Genomic DNA, 24,454 nt, shown 5'->3' on the forward strand with positions numbered 1-24,454 from the left:
ATCATTGCTATAGTGTAACTGATTTTCCTGCTTTCCTCTTTGACCCTCTAAACACTAATCTCAACACAGGAGGAAGTGTAAGTTTAAACATAAGTTGTAAAGCACATATTTTGCCTCTGCTCCAAACCCTCCAATGGCTTCTCATCTCAGTCAGACTAATAATCCAAGTCCTTAAAGACCTAGCTTTCCCTATACTTCTCTGACTCTTGGTGCTTACCACTTTCCTTCTTACTCTAGTAATACCTGCTTCTCTGCATTTCCTCTAAATACCAAACATACTTCCAATCTTTGGGCTTTTGTATTTTCTTTTCCCTCAGATACCATATGGCTCTCTCCCTCACTTCCTTGAGATCTCTGTTCAAACATCAACTTATCAGGGAATTTCTCTAATACTCTGATAAAATCAGGGAATTTCTCTAATACTCTGATAAAATCAATCAATTTCTCTAATACTCTGACAAATCATGCATTTCCTATTCCCCTTACCCTGCTTTATTTTTCTTCATAACACTTAACACCATCTGACATTTGAGTCTGTCCTTTTTCTCCATTAGAATATATAAGCCACAGATGAAACTAGAAATCAACAACATAAGTAAAACTAGAAAATTTACAAATTTCTGAAAATTAAGCAACCCACTATTAAACAACCAATGGATCAGAAAAAAAAACCATAAGGGAAAGTGAAAACTACTACAGATAAATGAAAATAAAACACAGCATATCAAAACTATGGGACTCAATGAAAGCAGTGCTAAGAGAAAAATTTAGAGCTAAATACTCTTAAATTAAAAAACAAGAAGGACCTCAAATAAACCATATAACTTTATAACTTAAGAAACTAGATAAAAAAGACCAAACTAAACCCAAAGCTAGCAGGACAGAAATAATAAAGATGAAATAAATGAAAGAGAGACTAGAAAAGTAGAAAAAAATAAATCAACAAAACTAGAAGCAACAAAACTGACAAACCTTTACCTAGATAGACTAAGAAAAAAAAGAGAAGACTCAAATTACTAAAATCAGAAATGAAAGTGGAGCCATGAGAACAACTGTTTGCCAATAAACTGGATAATCTAGATGAAACGGACAAATTCCTAGGAACACAAACTTACCAAAATTAAATCATGAAGAAATAGAAAATCTGAATATATCTATAACTAGTAAGAAGATAGTATCAATAAACCAAAAAATCTCTTGATAAGGAAAAGCCCTGCGCCTGATGGCTCCCGCCAGTAAATTTTACCAACCATGTAAGAACTAATGCCGATCCTTTCCGAACTTTTCCAAAAAACTCAATAGGAGGAAACACTCTTAACTCATTATCTGAGGCTAGAATTATACTGATGCCAAATCTCGATAAAGATACTACAAGAAAAGACACTACAGACTATCTCTTATAAACATTAATGCAAAAATTCTCAACAAAATACAATCAAATCAAGTTCAGTAGCATATTAAAGAAATTATATACCATGACAAAATGGATTTCTGGAATACAATGATTGGTCAATATATGAAAACTGATTAATGCAATCCACCACATTAACAGAATGAAGGAAAGAAACCGTATGATCGTCTCAATTGCTGCAGAAAACTCATCTGACAACAGTCAAATCCTTTCATAACAAAAACATTCAACAAACAAGAAATAGAAAATAACTACCTCAATATAAAAGCATACATGAAAAACCCACAGCTAGCCCCAGCCCGTTGCCTCAGTGGTAGAGTGTCAGCCTGGTGTGTAGAGGTCCCGGGTTTGACTCTTGATCAGGGCACACAGGAAAAGTGACCATCTGCTTCTCCACCCACCCCCCTTCTCTCTCTCCTCCTCCTGCAGCCAGTTGGCCCTACCTGAGGATGGCTTCAAGGCCTCACCTTAGGTGCTAAAATATCTGTTGCCAAGCAACAGAGCAGCTTCCCCAGACAGGCAGAACATCAGCCCCAGACGGGGTTGCTAGGTAGATCCTGGTTGGGGAACAGGTGGGAGTCTGTCTCTCTGCCTACCTGCCTCTCACTTGATAAAAACAAAACAAAACAAACAAACAAACAAAAAACAACAGAAAACAAACTCACAGCCAACCTAATACTCAATGTTAAAAGGTTGAAATGAAAGTTTTTCCTCTAAGCACAGGAACAAGGCAAGGATGCTTGTTTTGGCTGCTTCTATTCAATAGAGTAATAGACAAGAAAAAGAAACAAAAGACATCCAAATTGGAAAGGAAGAAGTAAAATGATCTCTGTTCACAGATTATGTGATATTATATGGAAAAAAAACCCTTAAGAGTCTACAAAAAAAACTGTTAGAATAAACAAATTCAGCAAAGTAGCAAGATACTAAGCCAAAATACAAAAATTCAGTTACATTTTTACACACCCCCAATTATCAATGTAAAAAAAAATAAAACAATTCAATTTATTGTATAATAGCATCAAAAATAATAAAATACTTAGGAATTAATAAAAAATGTGAAAGACTTGCTTGTACAATAAAAACAATACATGCTGGAAAAAGAAATTAAAGAAGACATAAATGGAAACACAGCTCATGTTCATGGATTGAAAGACAACATACTTAAATAATTTTCTCAATTATACTTTACATTCAATATTATTTTATATTAGTTTCAGCTGTATAACAATGGTTAGATGATCATATACTTACAAAGTAGTCCTCCTAATATTTCAAGTGCCATCTCATACATAGTTATTACCGAATTTTTTTTTTTTTTTTTTTTTTAGTGAGAGACAGGAAGGGAGATGAGAAGCAGCAACTTGTAGTTGCATCACGTTAGTTCATTGACTGCTTCTCATCCATACCTGGACAGGCACTGTTGTATATTGTTTTATTGATGACAGTCATTCTGACAGGTATGAGGTGATATTTCATTGTGGTTGTCTGTTGTATTTCTCTGATGATTAGTGATATCGAGCATCTTTTCATATGTCTATTGGCCATCTGTATGTCATTTGTGGAGAAAATATCTATTCAGGTATGTTGGGCAAACAAGTTTGTAATAAGTGTTTTTTACGTTTGCTCACTTGTTTTGGGGCAGCCATGTGTGTATGGTCTATGAAAGGCTGTGGGTGCTTGACCTCAGGGTGGTAGATTGCCTTTCAGTTTGGGAGAGACCATAGTTTGCTCATGTTTGCTGGTGAAGGGGTTTGTTCTCCCAGCCTGTTTTGCTAGAGAGAGTCTAGAGAGAGAGAGAGAGAGTGCTGAGGGGTGTGGGAGCCATGAGATTTTGGTGGTCTGTTTGGGCGGGGGAGTGCTGTTTTGCCTGTGGGGCCTTTGAGTCCAGGTGAGTACATAGGAAGAAAGGAAAGTGGTCTTCCCGTCTGTTTGCTCATCCACCGTTAGGAGACTTAAATAAAAGCAATGGCTTACCATTTTCTGGCTCCACAGTTCCTTTACCATCTGCCCGAATCCAATGAGAACCTGCCTGGCCATGGAGGCAGCTCCTGGCCTTATAAGGTACTCTGCCCATTTTTAAAATTGGATGTTTGTGGGTTTGTTTGTTTGTGTGTGTGTTGAGTTGTATGAATTCTTGATAAATTTTGAGTTCTTGATAGAGGGATATTAACCCTTTATCAGATGTATCACTGGCAAATATCTTCTTCCATTCAGTAGTTATCTTTTGTTTTGGTTTCCTTTACTGTGAAAAACACTTTTCGATTGATGCACTCCTGTTTGCTTATTTTTCTTTTCTTTCCCTTGTGCAAAGAGATCTACCAGAAAAAAACACTGTTAAGAGAAATGTCAGAGATTTTACTGCCTGTATTTTCTTCTAAGAGTTTCATGGTTTTGAATCTTACATTTAGATTTTCAACCCATTCAAAGGTTTATTCTTACATATGGTATAAGAAGGTGGTCTAATTTCACTTATTTTTTTTTGCATGTATCTGTCCAATTTCCCCAACACTATTTGTTGAATACATTATCTTTACTCCATTTAATGTTTCAGTTTCTTTTGTTAAATATTAAACATATATGTATGGGCTTATTTCTCAGTTCTCTATTCTGTTCCATTGCTCTATATGTCTGTTTTTATGTCAGTACCATGTTGTTTTGATTACTGTTGCATAGTTTGATATCAGATAGTATGATATCATCCAACTTTTTTCTTCTTTCTTGAGACTGCTGTGGCTATTTGGGGTCTTTTTGTGGTTCTCTATAAATTTCTGGATTATTTGTTCTAGTTCTGTGAAATATGCCAAAGTTTTGATAGGGATTGCATTGAATCCACAGATTGGTTTGAGTAGTATTGCCATTTTAACGATGTTAATTCTTACTATCAATGAGCATAGCATATGCTTCCATTTATTTGTATCTTCTTCAATTTCTACCTTTACTGTCATAATTTTCTGAGTACAGGTCTTTTACTTCTTTGGTTAAAATTTTTCCTAGGTTTTTTTTTTAAATGCAATTGTAAATGGGACTGTTTTCTTAATTTCTCTTTCTGATAATTCATTATTACATAAAAATGCAACCAATTTTTGAATATTTGTTTTGTATCCTACTACTTTACTGGTTTGATTTTTCAGTTCTAACAGTTATTTAATTTTTTCTTCTTTTCCAAGTGAGAGGAGGGGAGACCAAGAGACAGACTCCTGCATGTGCCTTGACCAGGACCTACCCAGCAACCCCTATCTGAGACTGATGCTCTGCCCATCTGGGGCCATGTTCGCAACTGAGCTATTTTTAGTGCCTGATGCAGAGGCTCCACGGAGCCATCCTCAGCACCTGGGGCTGATGCACTTGAACCACTCAAGCCATGGCTGCGGGAGGGAGAGACAGAGAAAGAAGAGGGAGTGGTGGAGAAACAGATGGTTGCTTTTCCTGTGTGCCCTGACCAGAAATCAAACCCCGGACATCTACACGTTGGGCTGACACTCTACCACTGAGCCAAGAGGCCAGGGTCAGTTCTAGTAGTCTTTTACTGGACTTTTTGGGTGGATGCCTTTTATTTCTTTTTCTTGTATGATTGCTGTGGCTAGGACTTCTAGTACTATGTTGAATGAGAGCAGTAAAAGTACACATCCCCGTCTCGTTCATGATTTTAAGGAAAACACCTTTAGTTTTTTCCCTATTGAGTATGATGTTAGCTGTGGGTTTGTCATTCGTGGCTGGTATTAAGTTGAGGCATGTTCCCCTTAGTTCCCTGTGCTGACAGATTTACCATAATGCATGCTGAATCTTGTAAAATGTCTTTTCTGCATCTATTGATATCATATCATTTTTATCCTTCATTTTGTTTATGTGGTGATTCACATTAAATTGTACCAAACTTGTATCCCAGGAAGAAATCCCACTTGATCATGGTGTATGATCTTTTAGACTTCTAATGAATTCAGACTTCTAATATTTTGTTGAGCATTTTTTTCATTTATGTTCATTATGAATATTGGCCTATAATTTTCTTTCTTTGTAGTAGAAAGTCTTAATATTTAAAGATGTCAATACTACCCAAGTGGATCTACAAATTCAATGCAATCCCTATCAAAACCCCAATGGTGTTTTTTGTAGAAATAGAAAAAGCCACCTTAAAATTCATTTGGAATCTCAAGTGACCCCTAAATGGCCAAAACAATCTATGGGGGAAAAAATGCCATATAGTTCAGTTGGTTAGATAATTGTCTCAAAACACAGAGGTTGCTGGTTCGACCCAGTCAGGGCACATACAGAAACAGATTGATGTTCCCATCTCTCTCTTATCCTTCCTCTCTCTCCAAAATCAATTAAATAAACATTTTTAAAAATGCAAGGCTGGAGTACTCACAATTTCTGATTTCAAAACTTACAATAAAGGTGCAGTAATCAAGACAATGTGTTACTGGCACAGACATACAGAGTGGGGTCGAAGTAGCTTTAAGGTTGTTCACATGAAAAACAGAGTAATTAATAAATAATACTATAAGAATGAACTCTGTGTTTCACATACTCACAACTATAAACCTACTTTTGCTCCACCATGTATAAGCCAATGAAATGGAACAGAGTCTAGAAGTATACCCTTTCGTTATATGGTCACATAGTTTTTTACAAGGGCACCAGGACCATTCAATGAGAAAAGAACAATCATTTCAACAAGTGGTGTTGGGAAAAGTCGGTATCCACAAACAAAAGAATCATGTTAAGACTCTTTTCCAACACCCTGCATAGAAAGTTAACTCAAAATGGATCGAAGCCCTAAATGTAAGTGTTAAAACTATAAACCTCTTAGTAGAAAACAGGGCAAAAGCTTCATGACTGGATCTGGCAATGATCTCTTGGATGTAACATAACTCTAAAGGCACAGGGAACAAAAGAAAAAATGAACAAATTAGACTTCATGAAAATTGTACATCATATATCTAATAAAGGATTAATAGCCAGAATATATACAGAATTCCTAAAACAGCAATAAAGAAAAAAGCTGACTCAAAAATCAGCAAAAAACTTTTCTTTGAAAGGGTAAACAAGATTGATGAACCTTTAACAAGACTCACCAAGAAAAGAAGAGAGAGGACTCAAATAAATAAAATTAGAAATGAGAGTGGAGAAATAACGACTGACACAACAGAAATACAAAATATTTTAAGAAAATACTATGAAGAACTGTATGCAAAAATTTAAACAACCTAGGTGAAATGGACAAATTCCGTGAAACATATACTCTTCCAAAAATCAATCTGGAAGAATCAGAAAACCTAAACAGATCGATTACAACAAAAGAGATCGAAACAGTTATCAAAAGACTCCCAAAAAACAAAACTCCTGGGCCCAATGGCTTCACTGGTGAATTCTACCAAACATGCAAAGAAGAACTAACTCCTATCCTTCTCAAGCTATTTCAAAAAATTCAGGAGGAACACTTCCAAGTTCCTTTTATGAGGCGAGCATAATTCTGATTCCAAAATCAGGCAAAGATAACACAAAGAAAGAAAATTATAAGCCAAAATCCCTGATGAATTTAGATGCTAAAATCCTCAACAAAATATTAGCAAATGGGATCCAGCAATACATGAAAAAAATTATACATCATGATTAAGTGGGATTTATTCTTGGGTGGCAAGGATGGTACAACATTTGTAAAACAATTAATGTGATTCAACACATAAACAAAAGGAAGGAGAAAAACCACATGATAATTTCAACAGATGCAGAAAAAGCATTTGATAAAATCCAGCACCCATTCATGATCAAAACTCTCAGCAAAGTGGGAATACAGGGAACATACCTCAACATGATAAAGGTCATCTATGACAAACCCACAGCCAACATTATAATTAATGGACAAAAATTAAAAGCAATTTCCCTAAAATCAGGAACAAGGCAGGGGTGCCCCCTTCCACCACGCTTATTCAACATAGTACTGGAAGTCCTAGCCTCATCAATCAGACAAGAAAAAGAAATAAAAGGCATCCAAATTGGAAAAGAAGAAGTAAACTATCATTATTTGCAGATGATATGATACTATATATAGAAAACCCTAAAGTCTCAGTCAAAAAACTACTGGACCTAATAAACGAATTCAGCAAGGTGGCAGGGTATAAAATTAATACACAGAAATCAGAGGCATTTTTATACATAAACAATGAACTGTCAGAAAGAGAAATTAAGGAAACAATCCCCTTCACTACTGCAACAACAACAAAAAAATAAAGTACCTAGGAGTAAATTTAACCAAGCAGGTTAAAGACTTGTATTCAGAAAATTATAAAACATTGATAAAAGAAATCAAGAAGACACAAACAAGTGGAGGCATATACCATGCTCATGGTTAGGAAGACTAAACATAATTAAAATGTCTATATTACCCAAAGCAACTTATAAATTCAATGCAATACCAATTAAAATACCAATGACATACTTCAAAGATATAGAACACATATTCCAAAAATTTATATGAAACCAAAAAAGAACACGAATAGCCTCAGCAATCTTGAAAAAGAAGAATAAAGTGGGAGGTAACACACTTCCTGATATCAAGTTATACTACAGGGCATTGTACTCAAAACAGCTTGGTACTGGCATAAGAACAGACATATAGATCAATGGAACAGAACAGAGAACCCAGAAATAAACCCACAGCTTTATGGACAACTGATATTTGACAAAGGAGGTAAGAGCATACAGTGGAGTAAAGACAGTCTCTTTAACAAATGGTGTTGGGAAAACTGGACAGCTACTTGCAAAAAAATGAAACTAGACCACCAACTTACACCATGCACAAAAATAAACTCAAAATGGATAAAGGACTTAAATGTAAATCATGAAACCATAAGTATCCTAGAAGAAAACTTAGGCCAGTGGTTCTCAACCTTTCTAATGCCGTGACCCCACAATACAGTTCCTCATGTTGCGGTGACCCCAAACCAAAAAATAATTTTGGTGGCTACTTCATAACTGTAATTTTGCTACAGTTATGATTCGGAATGTAAATACCTGATATGCATTATGTATTTTCCGATGGCTTTAGGCGACCCCGCCGGAGTCGCGACCCACAGGTTGAGAACCGCTGACTTAGGCAGTAAGCTCACTGACATCTATCACAGCAATATCTTTGCTGAATTATCTCCACAGGCAAATGAAGTAAAAGACAGGATAAACAAATGGGACTATATCAAACTAAAAAGCTTTTTGCATAGCTAAAGACAATATGAACAGAATAAAAGGACAAACCACACAATGGGAGAACATATTCGACAAAACAGCTGATAAAGCATTAATAACCAAAATTTATAAAGAACTTGTAAAACTCAACACTAGGAAGACAAATTATCCAATCAAAACATGGGCCCAAGAAATGAATAGACACTTCTCCAAAGAGGACATTCAGATGGCCAATAGACAAATGAAAAAATGTTCAACATCACTAATCATTAGAGAAATGCAAATTAACCACAATGAGATATCACCTCACACCAGTCAGAATGGCACTCATCAACAAAACAACACAGAATAAGTGCTGGTGAGGATGTGGAGAAAAGGGAACCCTCCTCTACTGCTGGTGGGAATGCAGACCGGTGCAGCCACTGTGGAAAACAGTATGGAGATTCCTCAAAAAAATTAGAAATGGAATTGCCCTTTGACCCAGCCATCCCACTTATAGGAATATATCCCAAGGACACCATATTACTGACTGAAAAAAAGAAATGCACCCCCATGTTTATGGCAGCATTGTTCACAATAGCGAAGATCTGGAAACAGCCCAAGTGTCCATCAGTGGAAGAGTGGATTAAAAAGCTGTGGTACATATACACAATGGAATACTATGGGGCTCTAAAAAAGAAGAAAATATTACCTTTTGCAACAATATGGAGGGACCTGGAAACTATTATGTTGAGTGAAATAAGCCAGGCAGAGAAAGAAAAATACCATATGACCTCACTCATTTGAGGAATCCAAGGAATAATGAGAATTGAGGAATGGAATTGAGACAGAGGAGGGATCAAAAGGACCAGAGGAAAAGAGGACAGAGGGAAAGGGGATGATAGGAAGGGATAAACCTGAACGGAAGGGGGGAGGGCGCTGTAGGGAGGTGGGCAAGGGAGAGGTTGATGGGAATAGGGGAGAGGGGGGAGGCATTCGGAGTGACCCTAGAATCTATGTAAACACAATTAAAAAAAATCAGCAAAAAAAAAAAAAACTTGAATAGACATTTCTCCAAAGATATACAAATGGCTAATAGGCACATGAAAAGATATTCAACATCATTAATTGTTAGGGAAATTCAAATCAGAAGTATATAACAATATACCACCCACTTCATACTCATTAAGATAGCTACTATAAAAAAATACTAGAAAATAACAAATGTTGGTGAGAATGTGAGGAGACTAAAACTCTTGTGCCCTTGTTGGTGGGAATGTAAAATTGTACAGTCACCAGGGAAAACAATTAAAATTAAAAGAAGAATTAGCTTATGATCTGGCAATCTCATTTCTGGGTATATTCACCAAGAATTGAGAGCAGGGACTTGAGATATTTGTACACGTATGTTCATAGCAACAATATTCATAAGAGATAAAAACATGAAAGCCATCTAAGCATTCACTAAGGAAAATGTGGTAAATGCATACAATGAAATATTATTCAGCCTTAAAAAAGGAAGAAAATTCTGGCCCTGGCTGGTTGGCTCAGCGGTAGAGTGTCGGCCTGGCATGCAGGGGTCCCGGGTTCGATTCCTGGCCAGGGCACACAGGAGAAGCGCCCATCTGCTTCTCCACCCCTCCCCCTCTCCTTCCTCTCTCTCTCTTCCCCTCCCACAGCCGAGGCTCCATTGGAGCAAAGATGGCCCGGGCGCTGGGGATGGCTCTTTGGCCTCTGCCCCAGGCGCTAGAGTGGCTCTGGATGCAATAGAGCGACGCCCCCGAGGGGCAGAACACCGCCCCCTGGTGGGCATGCCGGATGGATCCCGGTCGGGCGCATGCGGGAGTCTGTCTGACTGCCTCCCCATTTCCAGCTTCAGAAAAATGAAAAAAAAAAAAAAAGGAAGAAAATTCTGACATATGCTGCAACGTGGATGAACCTTGAGAACATCATTCTAATTGAAATAAGCCGGTCACAAAAAGACAAACATTGTATATTATATTAGGTACTTAGAGTTGTCAAAATTATAGAGACAAAATATGGAATGGTGGTTACAGGACCCAGGGGGCAGAGAAAATGTGGGGTTATTTTAACAGGTATAGAGTTTCAGTTTCAGTTCTGAAGATGGATGGTTAACAGTAACCAAACATTCTGAATGTAGTTAATACCACTAAACAGCACACTTAAAACTCGTTAAGATGGTAAACTTTGTGCATTTTATCACAATAAAAAAAGAAGAATGTAAGCCACAGGATAAAGGTTTTATTTTATCAACACTAATTTTTTCAGGGCTTTTGAAGTCCCTTGTACACATGAGGCACTTAAAAATATCTGTTGAATTATAAATCAATAAAAAAACTATCAAATAATTCCAGATCTTCCCATAAATCATAAATTATGAGCCCTAAAATAAGTAAAACAAATTATAAAGCTTGTATTACCTGTTTCTTTGAAAAGCTTTCATTAACTTTGGCTCCCATGGCAGCAATTCATTTAAAAGACGTATCAAAGTACTATGCAATTCTTTTACAGCTTGCCTCCGATGATACCATCTGCCCTAAAAACACAATTTTAAAAGTAAATCCCTTAGAGATATTCTAAAAGTAAATGTCAAGCCTTATTTTCTGAGTAAAAACCAAAACACTAATACCCATAAAATAAGTATCTCTTCTGTAGAAAATTGCAGAAAGAGGAAAGTATCCTGTGGAATAAATCTTATTTGATATATTGTTCATATTTTTCAATATTGAAATGCTACATGGAGTTAATGATTACTGACACTTCTTCATTTGCTAAGCATTATCCAAAATATTTCATTCATATGTAGGGAGATGGGAAGAGTGAAGGAGGGATTGGGTGAGCACGACAGCTCACACATACTCTTAGTTATTATAAAAACCCTTCTGAGGTATGTGCAGTTTAGTCTCACTTAACAAATGATAAAACTAAGGTTCCTAGAGACTAAATAATTTGTTTAAGTCCTATGACTTGAACCCACATCTGCCTGATGCTGAAGTTCTTAAAATTACATCACTATCTCTTAAAAACCATGTCATATAAATTCAACCTGATATAGGTTATAAAAACCTCTAGTAAAGGTACACTTTACCAGAGGGGAATATAAGGTGATGGAAAATGATTTGGCATTAGGTGATGGATATACAACATAACTGACTAATCAAATGATGGAGTGATGTTTGCCTGAAATCTATGAACACTTACTGATCAATGTCACCCTGTTAAAATTAATTTTCTAAAAAATAAAATAAAAAATAATTAAAAACATGATACACTTTACCAGTACCCATTAATTATTCAAACACCATAGAAATAGTAAGTTATAGAAATTATATCTCTAGGTAGCCTTCCCCTCCATTCTCTACAATGTTAGTGTACACCTATAAACATCACCACCACCTGGCCCTGGCCATTTGGCTCAGCGGTGGAGCATCGACCAGGCGTGTGGAAGTCTCGAGTTCAATTCTGGGTCAGAGCACACAGTAGAAGCAACTATCTGCTTCTCCCTCTCTTCCCTGCAGTACAGCTGGACTGATTCGAGTGTGTTGGCCCCAGTGCTGGGGATGGCTCCATGGAGCCTCCTCCTCAGGAGCTAAAAATATCTTGGTTGCCAGAATCCACCCCGAATGGGCAGAGCATTGGCCACAGACAGGGGTCGCCAGGTGGATCCTGGTGGGGGAGCATGCAAGAGTCTATCTTCCCCCCTCTCACTTAAATTAAAAACAAAACAAAGAAATATCACCACCACCACCATCATCATCATCATTTTTCTGTTATTTAACATGTTTATTTCTTTTTTTTGGTAGCAGCTTTGCAATATAATTCATATACCATATAGTCCACCTATTTTACTGTTTTTTAATGACAAAAGACACTACTGTATGTTATGGATCACATTTAGCATGCAAAGAATTAGACTTCATCCCATAGCAACTGTTGAGTCAATTTACACATATGTAGAACATTTAAAACTGCTACTCCCTAGAACAAAACATATTCTAAATCTGCATAAATTTCTCAACTGTATATATATATATATATATATATATATATATATAGCCTTCAAGTTTTCAGTCATGAAAATTTTAGTTGCGTATAAACCTAAGTGATTAATAGTTCCTATTCCCCAAAATTTTTGTTTTAAACTAAGAGAATGTTTATACATATAAAAATAACTACATTTCTACCTCAGATTTTTTTTTATCTTAGAAGGAAAATTGTTTATTAAAAGAGCAGAAAGATGTAGGTCTTTGTGCATGTGTGCATGAAGAATATAGAACTGGTCGTGGCTGGTTGGCTCAGTGGTATAGCATTAGCCTGGCATGTGGATATCCCAGGTTTGATTCCCGGTCAGGGCACACAGGAGAAGCGACCACCTGCTTTTCCATCCCTCTCACTCCCCTTTCTCTTTCTCTCTCTTCGCCTCCGGAAGCCATGGCTAGGTTGGAGCAAGTTGGCCCATGGCACTGAGGATGGCTCCAAGGCCTCTCCTCAGGTGCTAAAATAAATAGTTCAGTTGCTGAGCAACAGAACAAAGGCCCCAGATGGCCAGAGTATCGCCCCCTAGTGGGCTTGCCAGGTGGATCCCAGTCTGGGCACATGTGGGAGTCTGCCTCTTTGCCTCCTTGCTTCTCACTTAAGGAAGGAAAAAAAAAAAGGAATATAGAACCTAGGCTCACTAATTTTTGTGCCTTCTTAGTGGCATGACAAATCATAGCAATGTGAAAAAAAATTCAAAAAAATATTTAATTTCATATAATATACTAACATAGACAGACATATTTTCCCTCTCGTCAAATGCTTTCTAAAAGAACCCAACTTACCAATGAATTATACCTCAAAAGTTAATTTTTTCCCAAAGGAATGTTATAAATTAGTATTAAGTATTTATTCTAACCCATGAAAACAAAACTTAAATGATAAGTGATAAAACTGAACAAGAAATACGTAACTTTCATCTAGGAAAAGCTAACTGAGGAAGATGAAAAGACAGATGATAGCTGCCCTAAATCCTTTATGGAATGAGATAGGATTTTATCTCAATAAAAAATAGAAAATAAAAAGGATAAAATAGAAAATAGGAAGGTTAAGATTTTACCCCTTTAACAGAGCATCTTAACAATGTTATTTTTCTACTTCTTAACTACCTATGGCTCAAAAATAAAATGGTGAGAGTAGAAGTAAACTTTTCCTAGGTTAAAGAGAGTAGAAAGAGGAAAAAAAAAAAAAAACGACAGTGGGGAGAACAGCTTATCTGTGATATAATTAATTGGACATGTGTTAAAAGACCAGAGAGCACAAAATATGCTGAATTCATTTTAACTGGGGTCACATGGGGAAGAACAGAAGATGCAGAATTAACTTGAGCAGTATGGTTGCTCTCTAGATTAGTATGGTGGTGACGGGATGGGACAGGGAATGCAGAAGGATTACCAGTATTATGGGACTCTAGGACTACGTAGGTAAGGCATAAGAAGCGGACACTGTGTAGCTGGATGTCATTATTTCAAGACACTTGTTAGCTGTGTTTGTGTTTCTACTAAATTACAATATTAATTTTTATAGAAAAGAATTTTTAAAATATTAGGAAGATTTTACCTTTTAGTTTTATTTTGGTTATTAATTAATCTAAAACCCAGAAAATAAACTACTGAAGTAGCTGACTATAATATAGGAAAGGGATCATAAATATTATTCAGAGAATAGATTTCTAACTTCCATATAATTCTGTGTTATCCACTGACTTGTTTGAGAATGTGTGTGTGTGTGTGTATGTGTATATGAATATATATATATTAAGCCTTCTTCCCTTTCTTTATATTGCATATTAACAACTTTGGATAGTGAGAACATTGTATTTCATTTACATTTAAAAATGCATTCTTATTCAATCTATATTTTGGAAACAAACAAAAAGTCTATTATTTACATAAATTATAGAAAGACTGATAAAATGTTTTGACTAGAAGATACACATAAAGAATACAACGACCTTGCCGAAAGGCATTCCTATACCTTGCCAGGGGTTATGAGTGTCCATAGTTTTTAGGTTTATCAAAAAGGAGCATAGGTTTTAGAATCACTGCTCTGGGACTGGTATCTTGAGTTAAGGTGCTTTAACTACTTTATAGGTAAAAGAGAAATTCAGACTACTTGTTTCATTTATCATCTTCTTTGGTCAGTACAACTCAAATTAAATTAAAACAGTATGTCCTTTTCTACCAACTGATAATCTCTGAATGTCACAGTATACAATGGAACCAATGTAATGAGAGAAAAAGTTCTGAAATTTTAAAAGTCAATCAGAAATGGTAACATGTACCATAACTTGGGTCTAATAAAAGTCAAACAGGTATTTCCTGAACTTTAAGTCAGGTCATTAAACATTCACAATAGCTTTTCTGACTGATCAACTTGATTTACATATGCAGATAATAGAAAAATTCAGAACAATTATCATATTTCTTCTAGGATAAAATTATTTAAATTAAAAGGGAACTCAGAGGATATAATTTTATAGAAGAAAACTAGCTAAAGTAACACACAGGGAAGTTCTTGTAGATAGCAGTAGACTTTAGAACAGAATTCTAAGTCTCTGAATACTGAAATCCCTTCTCCTGCCACTAAACAATGATACCTTTCTTGGCCTATACACAGAGAATTCCTAAAGAAGAAAGAGACTGCATCATGTAAGTACCTATATTTACATGTAGATATCTCGGTAATGCAAAAATTAACATCTCAAATTTATTTTAATTACAAGAGTACTTAAAATTATTGTGATCTAAAGTTTAAAAGTGAATTAACAAATAAGGAAAACAGAAAGTACCCCTGTTTTCAAACACTTGAGAGAGAATACAGCTGTAAACAAAAATTAGAAGGCTCTTACAATCTTTATCTGCATTAATCAATACAGAATCAAAGATAAAGATGGTGCACAGAAGGATTAAAGGTCACTTGTAAAACAGTGCTATAACTGTTTCTCTAATAAAATTATATATAAAAGATTTACATACATAAATTTGGCCCTAACTTTTCTTTATAAACAGGTATATGAATATGAGGATAAATGAATTGTTCTCAAATCAGAATTCTCACTATTTTCAGAGATAAAAAATATTTTCTACGTTTATTCCAATGCATTATGTGAACTTAATAATTCAAACATTTGCTAAAAGTCATTTAAAAAAAAAGAGCAATATTTTTCTTTTATAAATTTATTATATACTTTAACATAAAATAGAGTATGAATTTCAAGCATTCACCATAGAATCAAAGGTATACAATATGGACTAAATTTGAAGTTTACCTTTCAATGCTTTCTCATCCAATGTCCATAGCAGCTGCAGATTGCCAGCTCCCTTTCTATAAGATGTCCCAACTGTCAAACAGTACAGGTTTTATAACCTCATAGGGATTACTACAAAAAGTTACAAGGTAAGTCTTTCATTATATTATGCAGTTTTATAAGTCTTGAATGTGATAGATTAATAACCTAAGGACCTATGGGAAAAGAAATTTTAAAAAACTTACAAAACTACACAATATTGTGAAATGAAAAGCTGTCTATGTGTGAAACTAGTGGGGAGGGAAATTTACCTTACAACTAAAGAACAATCCCATTCTCTTGCAGTAATCTGGGTTGAGTACTAATAACACCAGCATAACGCTGGCTGGGTGATACAAAGATAGGGAGTTGGCAATCTACTGATATTGAGGATATTGGATGCCCAAAAAGAAATACAGAGGAAAACAAATAAATTCCAGATTTATTAAATGTCTCACCACCATGGACATATTTTGCATATTTTAATAAACTTAGATGATTTGAATAAACTTACGTAAAAGTAACTTGTTTAAACAATCCTGTTGTTTATACAGATTTTCTTGTAACATAGCTAAACAAAGTAAATATTAACAGTTATATGAAGGAAAAATTATACAAAGAAATTTTTTTTAATTGAGAGGGCATTATTGTAGAAGTGAAAAATAGTTTTATTAAAATGAACAGTACAAAATTATAATGGGTATAATAAAAGTATAGCAAAATGCTACTTTTCTCTATGCTTTTACTTATAAATATGTTGTGAGAGCACAGAAACATGGATTGTATTTTTTGTTACAGGCGTGGTTCCTAGGAGTTCCAGATATAAATACCATCGTAAAAAAGAAATTATATAACAATATATTATGCTTTTCAAATAAAATGCAAACAACTTTTAGAAAAGCCAAATGGATCCATACATAAAGATGTCTCATTTAAAATCACTAGCAATATCCAAAAAAGTTGGAAATAATTTAAATTCAATTGTGTAATAACAGCACAAATAAAATTAACTTTAGTGAAGTATTTTAATAAACTAATCATTTGACATTTTCCTAGTCTAAGTAATATTAAATGAAAAGGTAACAGCATTTACTTTTTTCTAATTGCTTACTTAAAGAAACTACTACCATATTCACATATTCCTGCATATTTACATTTTAGGGGGTAAAGTCTCCTGAAAAAGTGCTAGTTTGACAGTCTGCATATCAATATGGGAAAAGTTCAGGACCATTTTAACACTGCCAGAAGTTCTAATATAAACTATCATATGCTAGTATTCTGTCTTGAGGTACTCACACATTTTCACTTCAGACTAATTTAATAGAAAAGGAAAGTATTTGTACTTTATTTTAAAGGCATCCCACACTGAACAACATACACAAAATTTCCATTATAATCCTATATTAGCACTTAACTAGAAAGCATGCAAATTTCAGTGTCATTTGGCTTTTTAGAGAAAAGGATGACATATCACATTCTTAGTGAGGCAGTTACTATTATTGGGAAAGAAAATCTAACAATATCTATGTAACTGACATCTACCATTTTCATTTACAAAGAAGAAATAATCCTGGACTGGAAATTAACCACTGGTTGAGTATCTGAATTAGATCATTTTCAGTAAGTTGGTGGGCAAAGAAGTCGATAAAATTTTATCAACTCTATACCTGGTACCAGAAAGGTGGGTTCTACAATTCACTGTACAATCTCAATCACTAAGTAATGCTACTTTTGGTATCATCAGAGCATAAAGTTCTAAGTAAGTGAAATTAAGAATTGGAATATCTTTAAAAGCACGGAAAATATCCTACTTATTTTTACTTTCTCAGGCTCTATCACAATGCCTACCATAGAGTAGGCCACAGGAAGTATTCTAACTACATAGGTAAATGTTAGTTAACTGAAGTTTTCTCCTTAGGTGCAAATTTTTTTTCTTAATTGACAGAAATGTTCCTAAGTCTTCCAGACTTCCCGAACACAAAGTGAATATAATTTAACTCTTGATGACTTGGGTCATCATTATGAACAAATTACTGTGTTGTATTTTAATACAGTGATTCTTAAGCACTGTTCAGGTTTCTAGGGCTATAACCTATATTGTTATATTAAATGATTATTGACTATTAATGCATTTGGACTCATAAAATATACTTTGTAGGTTGTTTTCAATTGTCTGTCAGTGTTGCACACTCAATCTGCCTCAAACTGCTCTTGTTCTAATTAAGTGTGTACTACTTGTGAGAATCACATCTAAACCAAAAGAAACTCATTCTAAATAAGGCCTTTTTTTATTTTAAAGTACTGGGGTATATACATGTAGACTCTGCCCTCTATCTAGGCTCCATTTTACTTTCTGCCTGATTCTGAATTAATTTTCCTTCAATATATAAGGTACCACTTTTTTCCTTTTTTCTACAGAGTCTAGTAAAAATCGTAGGAAAGTTTTATTGTTCAGTCCTCTGTTTTCTGATAATATTCTTTCCCAATTCACCAAAGACAGTGAACTATATTCTATCTTAAATTTTAGGGTCTTTCAAAATATTTTGATATCTTCTATAATATAAAAAAAGCAGAATAATGAAGCTCAGTCTTGGCTGTAAGTGCCTCAGAGATTTATTTTTCAGAATTCCTGTCAGTGGAAGATGGTAAAATAACTATTAAATAAAAGATAATACAAATTTACTTGGGGCTTTGAAAAAATTTGATATTTAAAATGTTATTTATATTTGAATAAGTGTGTGTGATATGTAATTCAAAAAAATTTAAGGCAAATTATAAAAGCCACACTATGAAACTCCCTAACTCTATCTTGAAGCTCACTCCATGCTGGGAATATACCGCATTAATTCTCTGCTTAATGTAAAAATACCAAACAACCTTTTTCCCTTTTAAGTGGAACTTTCTTTGAAAGAAAAGAGGTTTTCAAATATTGTTTTTATAGAAGTTTCCCTGATGGGATTCAAACCATGCCATCAGCAGTAAGCAGAAACAGGGAACATTATTAATAAGGGTTAAAATCCAGTTCTTAGTTGAGCAGAGTCATGATTAAATGTCAAAAAGTACCCAAAAGCAAGATTTACCATGGATAAATGAAAATGCATTCTCAGACAATTAAGTGACTATAGTCAACTGAAGCTTTATCCTACCAGCCATGAATTGTTCTGGTTCACATCCTGTCCTCTAACTTTATCTGCTCACTATTATTTTGAACATGTCAGTTAATGGTTGACTCTTCATAAAGTCCACATTATCTGCACTTCTACCTTACTCCCAAACAACATAGATACATGTAATTAATGAAAGTGAGCAAGTGTCTAGAGTGCATGGTGACTTCTGAATAAACACAGCTTGAAAATAAAAGATTAAATCTTTTATTAAAAAAAAACCCAAAATTGGAGGTAGTCCAACCCGATTAAAATTAATAATTTATCCCAGAGTTGGAGACAGAATCTTAAGCTCTATAAGCGAATTCCTTCAGGGTAAGTACTTCATTTCAATCTCTAGATCCCTATCACGTTCCTGGTAGAATGTATAACACAGAGAAGGCACTAAGGAAATATTTTCCTAAAGAATAAGACTAGAGTCGGTAACTAAGATAGGTAAAGAAACTTATTTTATCTGTGGCAGGGTTTCCAAAAGGTCATTTAATTTTGTAAAAGCTTTAAATATGACCATTTAAACACAAAGTAATCCCACCCAACACAGCTGAGACAGTTTTTAGTTTTGTTAAGCATTAAATAGTTTACCAGAAAATCTAGAAAAAGAGAACAATACACATAATGATGCAATTGTCAAAACTTAAAAATACTAATTTAAAGGACAATTTTGAGATTATTGCAACCATATCTAAAACTAAAGCCACTAAATCAAGTTAATTAAGGCATATTCAGGACTCTAAATATACCTATAGTTCCTTACACACTCTAACAAAGTAAATTTTGTACTCTAAACAGCTAACTATAAATAATTTTTATTTGCAAAAATAAAATGATGTCTCACTATGAACAAATGGGGTATAGAATGAAGAGGGGAAAATCCCATAATCCTTCACTATAATAGAGGAAAATTTCTTTATTACAAGTTTTAGAAAATAAGATTAATGTATAATAATTTCTTTGCCTTACATACAATTATGTTTTTTGAGTCCAAATAAATTCATATAAGTGAAATTTTATGCATAATTTGACTGCATTTTTCCATTTACCTGTGTATCTCATTCCTTACTATCTCTTCATTTTTAAAAAAATATATTACTTCATCTTTCTAAAAATGAATAAAGTATTTACTTCTATAACCATGTTATTTGTAACTTCATTTCCTAACAAACGTAAAAGGTAAATGATGAAAAAATGTAAATGAGGCCATAAATCATAATGGATTGAAGACAGCTGAGATGGATCTGAAGCTAAGATCAAGAACTATCTGATAAAATCATAAAGGGTAAAGGTTAATACTGACATTCACAAGTTCTATCAAATATAGGCCTGAATTAGGTGTATATAAATGAAATGAAATATTCTCATTTATGGGATCTGATATATGACTTCATTGAGTTCTACCAATTTTCAAACATCAACATAATAAATTGGCAATAGCAGCAGACAAAATAAGAGACTAGGAACCTCAGCAAATATGGCCTTACACCAGGTTTTGCAATCACCACACAACTGATATTTGAAGCTGGATAATTCTTTGTCATGGAGGGCTATCATGTGCATTATAGGACCATTTTAATGTAATATATATTTAGCAGCAGCACCAGCCTCTATTCATTTAGTGCCTGTACCATCTTTTCAACTATGACAACCAAAAGGTCTTGGGGGCAGGGACTGGGGGTTCAAAATTATCCTCAATTGATAACCACTGACTTACAAAGAACCCTGTGACCAAAAAATGGGGTATCACCATATTTGATCTCAACTTCTGATTTCTCTAAATGTTTGGTCTAGCTGATGTACAGACTTTGGTTAGGCAGGAGAAATAATATTATTAAATTATGAATTTAAACTATTGTATCTTAAGAACACCAGGAAGATGAATTTCATTCATTACTTAAAATTCCTTTCCAATTCTTCTTCTTCTTTTTTTTTCTTTTTGTATTTTTCTGAAGCTGGAAACGGGGAGAGACAGTCAGACAGACTCCCGCATGCGCCCGACCGGGATCTACCCGGCACGCCCACCAGGGGCGACACTCTGCCCACCAGGAGGCGATGCTCTGCCCCTCCGGGGCGTCGCTCTGCTGCAACCAGAGCCACTCTAGCGCCTGGGGCAGAGGCCAAGGAGCCATCCCCAGCGCCCGGGCCATCTTTGCTCCAATGGAGCCTTGGCTGCGGGAGGGGAAGAGAGAGACAGAGAGGAAAGTGCAGCGGAGGGGTGGAGAAGCAAATGGGCGCTTCTCCTATGTGCCCTGGCTGGGAATTGAACCCAGGTCCCCCGCACGCCAGGCCGATGCTCTACTGCTGAGCCAACCGGCCAGGGCCTCCAATTCTTCTTAACACATCTTTTGACATATAGTAACCATTACACACATTCTTTTGTATGTCTTTAAGAATTAATCATTTCACAAGAATTTTCAGGTAGTAACAATGAGCTTAAATATTTTACTAGCTATTTAATATGATATACCACGATGTTAATATTACTGTTTGGTTAGTCATCTCCCTACTGTTGAACATAGGAGCTTTTTTCAAAATTTCCACAATTAAAGGGAGTCTGTGTAACAGACCACTGTGTAAATTACTGGGGGGAGAGGGTAAACAGGGATAATAAGTGTTAAATCTCAAATAGAATTACAGGATTAAAGAACAATTTTATAGCTTTTCTTTACACTGATTACAATATTTAGAAATATTTAAAGTCTATCTTAAATCCTGCTCAGTGCTGAAGTGCTTAATTGCTAAAAGATGTATCAGGAAAGATATGGTCTTAATATTTTAATTTTAGTTTATAAGACTATCACTTGTCATAATATAATCCAAACAAGGTTTCTTTCTTATAAATAACACCCTTCTTATTTTTTAGCCACATACATCTTTTCTTATTAAAATAAGATGGAAAACTGCCCTGACTAGATACCTTGGTTGGTTTGGAGCATTGTCTCAAAGTGCAGATGTTGCCAGGTTAGATCCCCAGTCAGGGCACATATAGGAATGGCTTTATGATCCTGTTTGTCTCTCTCTCCTTGCCTTTTTTATTAAAAAATGATGGAAACCTCTTTGAAAATATAAAGTATGATATAAAACATAAGGAAATAAAGCCGATATGAGAAAAAAGGGGTCACATGAAAAACTCAGAAATATAACCACTCTGTGAAAGCCTGGCAAAATCTTCCAATTTTGATTATTTAAAAAGCAATAATATCTAGTAAATTTCAAATACAATAGGATCAGAAAGATTTATTAATACCTTTGCTCTATCTTTCTGGAAAACTAATAAATTTCCTAGATAGGGATATTTTCCAAATAAAAAATTATAAATTCTATCTCTTGACTAAAACCACAAAAATAACAGTAAAATGTTATAATTTCTCTTTTGGCCCACTAAAGAATCCTACTGTCTAAATAACAATGGAAAAGGAAAAAAAATGACTTTGTCCAACTATATACCTCTATTTAACTCAACCAGTTTTTCAGTTTAAACAAATCTCAGGTATAATTACGTATAGCATCGTAGGATCTACAGGATATTGAATCTTTTTCTACAAAGCTCCTAAACAAAGTAATGGGATCAAGTGAACTAAAGCAAACTCAAGAAATTTAAAGCATTCCTCTCTCCTCACATTATTAACCATCAATAACACTAGTTGTTTTTCAACAAAGAGTAGGATCAGTCTAGATTTTAAAAACTGTACATCTTCCAATACAATGAATAGCTCAATGGCAAAGCCTCTATGTGATTAAGAAAGTTTTTTAATGGAATGCTGAGCTAGGTGAGGAAATGAGATAATTCTTCCTTGTTGCTTTGTTAGGAAAAACTATCTGGAAAGACCCTGCAGAGAAGCTCCCTAATGGAGACAGGTGTTTTTATGAATCCATGTTAAATCCTCTCTCACATATATAATTATTTTATTTTATTTTTTTGCATTTTTCCAAAGTTAGAAGTGGGGACGCAGTCAGACAGACTCCCACATGCACCTGACCAAGATCCACCCAGCATGCCTATCAGGGGGCGATGCTCTGCCCATCTGGGTCATTGCTCTGTTGAGGCAGGAGCCATTGTAGTGCCTGAGGCGAAGGCCATGGAGCCATCCTCAGTGCCTGGGCCAACTATGCTCCAATGGAGCCTTGGCTGCAGGAGAGGAATAAAGAGATAGTGGGGAAGAAGGGGGGCAGGGTGGAGAAGCAGATGGGCACTTCTTTTTTTTTTTTTTGTATTTTTCTGAAGCTGGAGACGGGGAGAGACAGTCAGACAGACTCCCGCATGCGCCCGACCAGGATCCACCCGGCATGCCCACCAGGGGCGACGCTCTGCCCCTCCAGGGCGTCGTTCTGCTGCGACCAGAGCCACTCTAGTGCCTGGGGCAGAGGCCAAGGAGCCATCCCCAGCGCCCGGGCCATCTTTACTCCAATGGAGCCTTGGCTGCGGGACGGGAAGAGAGAGACAGAGAGGAAAGAGGGGGGGTGGAGAAGCAAATGGGCGCTTCTCCTATGTGCTCTGGCCGGGAATCGAACCCGGGTCCCCCACACGCCAGGCCGACGCTCTACCGCTGAGCCAACCGGCCAGGGCCAAGATGGGCACTTCTTTTGTGTGCCCTGGCCAGGAATCAAACCCGGGACTTCTACACGCTGGGCTGACGCTCTACTGCTGAGCCAACTGGCCAGAGCTCACATATATAATTTCTATCTTTAACAATGGCATTTATGACAACTAAATGTTTATATAGAACATACCCTCTTTGTTACTGAAGCCATTATTATAAATAGGAAATCTGATGGTAATAAAGTTGTTTTGACTTTAAACACCATTTTAGTTTTGGCAGTGATATACTTTTATGAAGATCAATATTAATACTTCATTTATCTGGCAATAGTGAAGGAATCCCACAAAGCATGAAATCGTCAAAACGGTTATCACTACACCAATTTTATGCATTTCATTATTAAGAAAGTCCCTCAGGTCCTTACCATGAGCCCACTTGCTTTGTCCACAGTATATATCAGGCAGGGCAAGTACATGAACACACAGAAGAAATGACAGGCTGACAATGAAGAGACAGAACAAAAGCAAAAGTACAAACAAAAACCTTCATAATGTAGCATAAAGACCTTTTGGTGAATGTTTAGAGTTACTGATATTAATAGATTTTCAGGGTATCAGTAAAATTACGGATATTCATAATGACCCTTGAGTCATCAATAAAGGGTTAAATTGTATTCAACATAGTACAAGAAAGAAGGAAAGTTTTTCATTAAATGATGAATTTCAGTTATGTAGAAAATTCAGTTATGTGGAACACCTTATTACAAATGATGGCAGACAAATAAACTGGTCTTCAATATTAACATAAACAATCCATAAAGTTTATTCTTGCAAAT

The 24,454-nt window shown here is 35.5% G+C and overlaps 1 protein-coding gene across 4 annotated transcripts in view; it reads right to left on the reverse strand.

Moving 5' to 3' along the window:
* BRD10 (bromodomain containing 10) overlaps positions 1–24,454 on the reverse strand; it is a 127,362-nt gene that overhangs the window by 9,713 nt on the left and 93,195 nt on the right. For all 4 annotated transcript variants that reach the window (XM_066368112.1, XM_066368111.1, XM_066368113.1 and 1 more), the window contains one exon: positions 11,017–11,132. In XM_066368112.1, the coding sequence (XP_066224209.1) occupies positions 11,017–11,132 (116 nt within the window). The remainder of the gene's footprint in view (positions 1–11,016; positions 11,133–24,454) is intronic.

This window comes from Saccopteryx leptura, chromosome 2 (genome assembly GCF_036850995.1).
Source record: "Saccopteryx leptura isolate mSacLep1 chromosome 2, mSacLep1_pri_phased_curated, whole genome shotgun sequence".
Taxonomy (NCBI): Eukaryota; Metazoa; Chordata; class Mammalia; order Chiroptera; family Emballonuridae; genus Saccopteryx; species Saccopteryx leptura.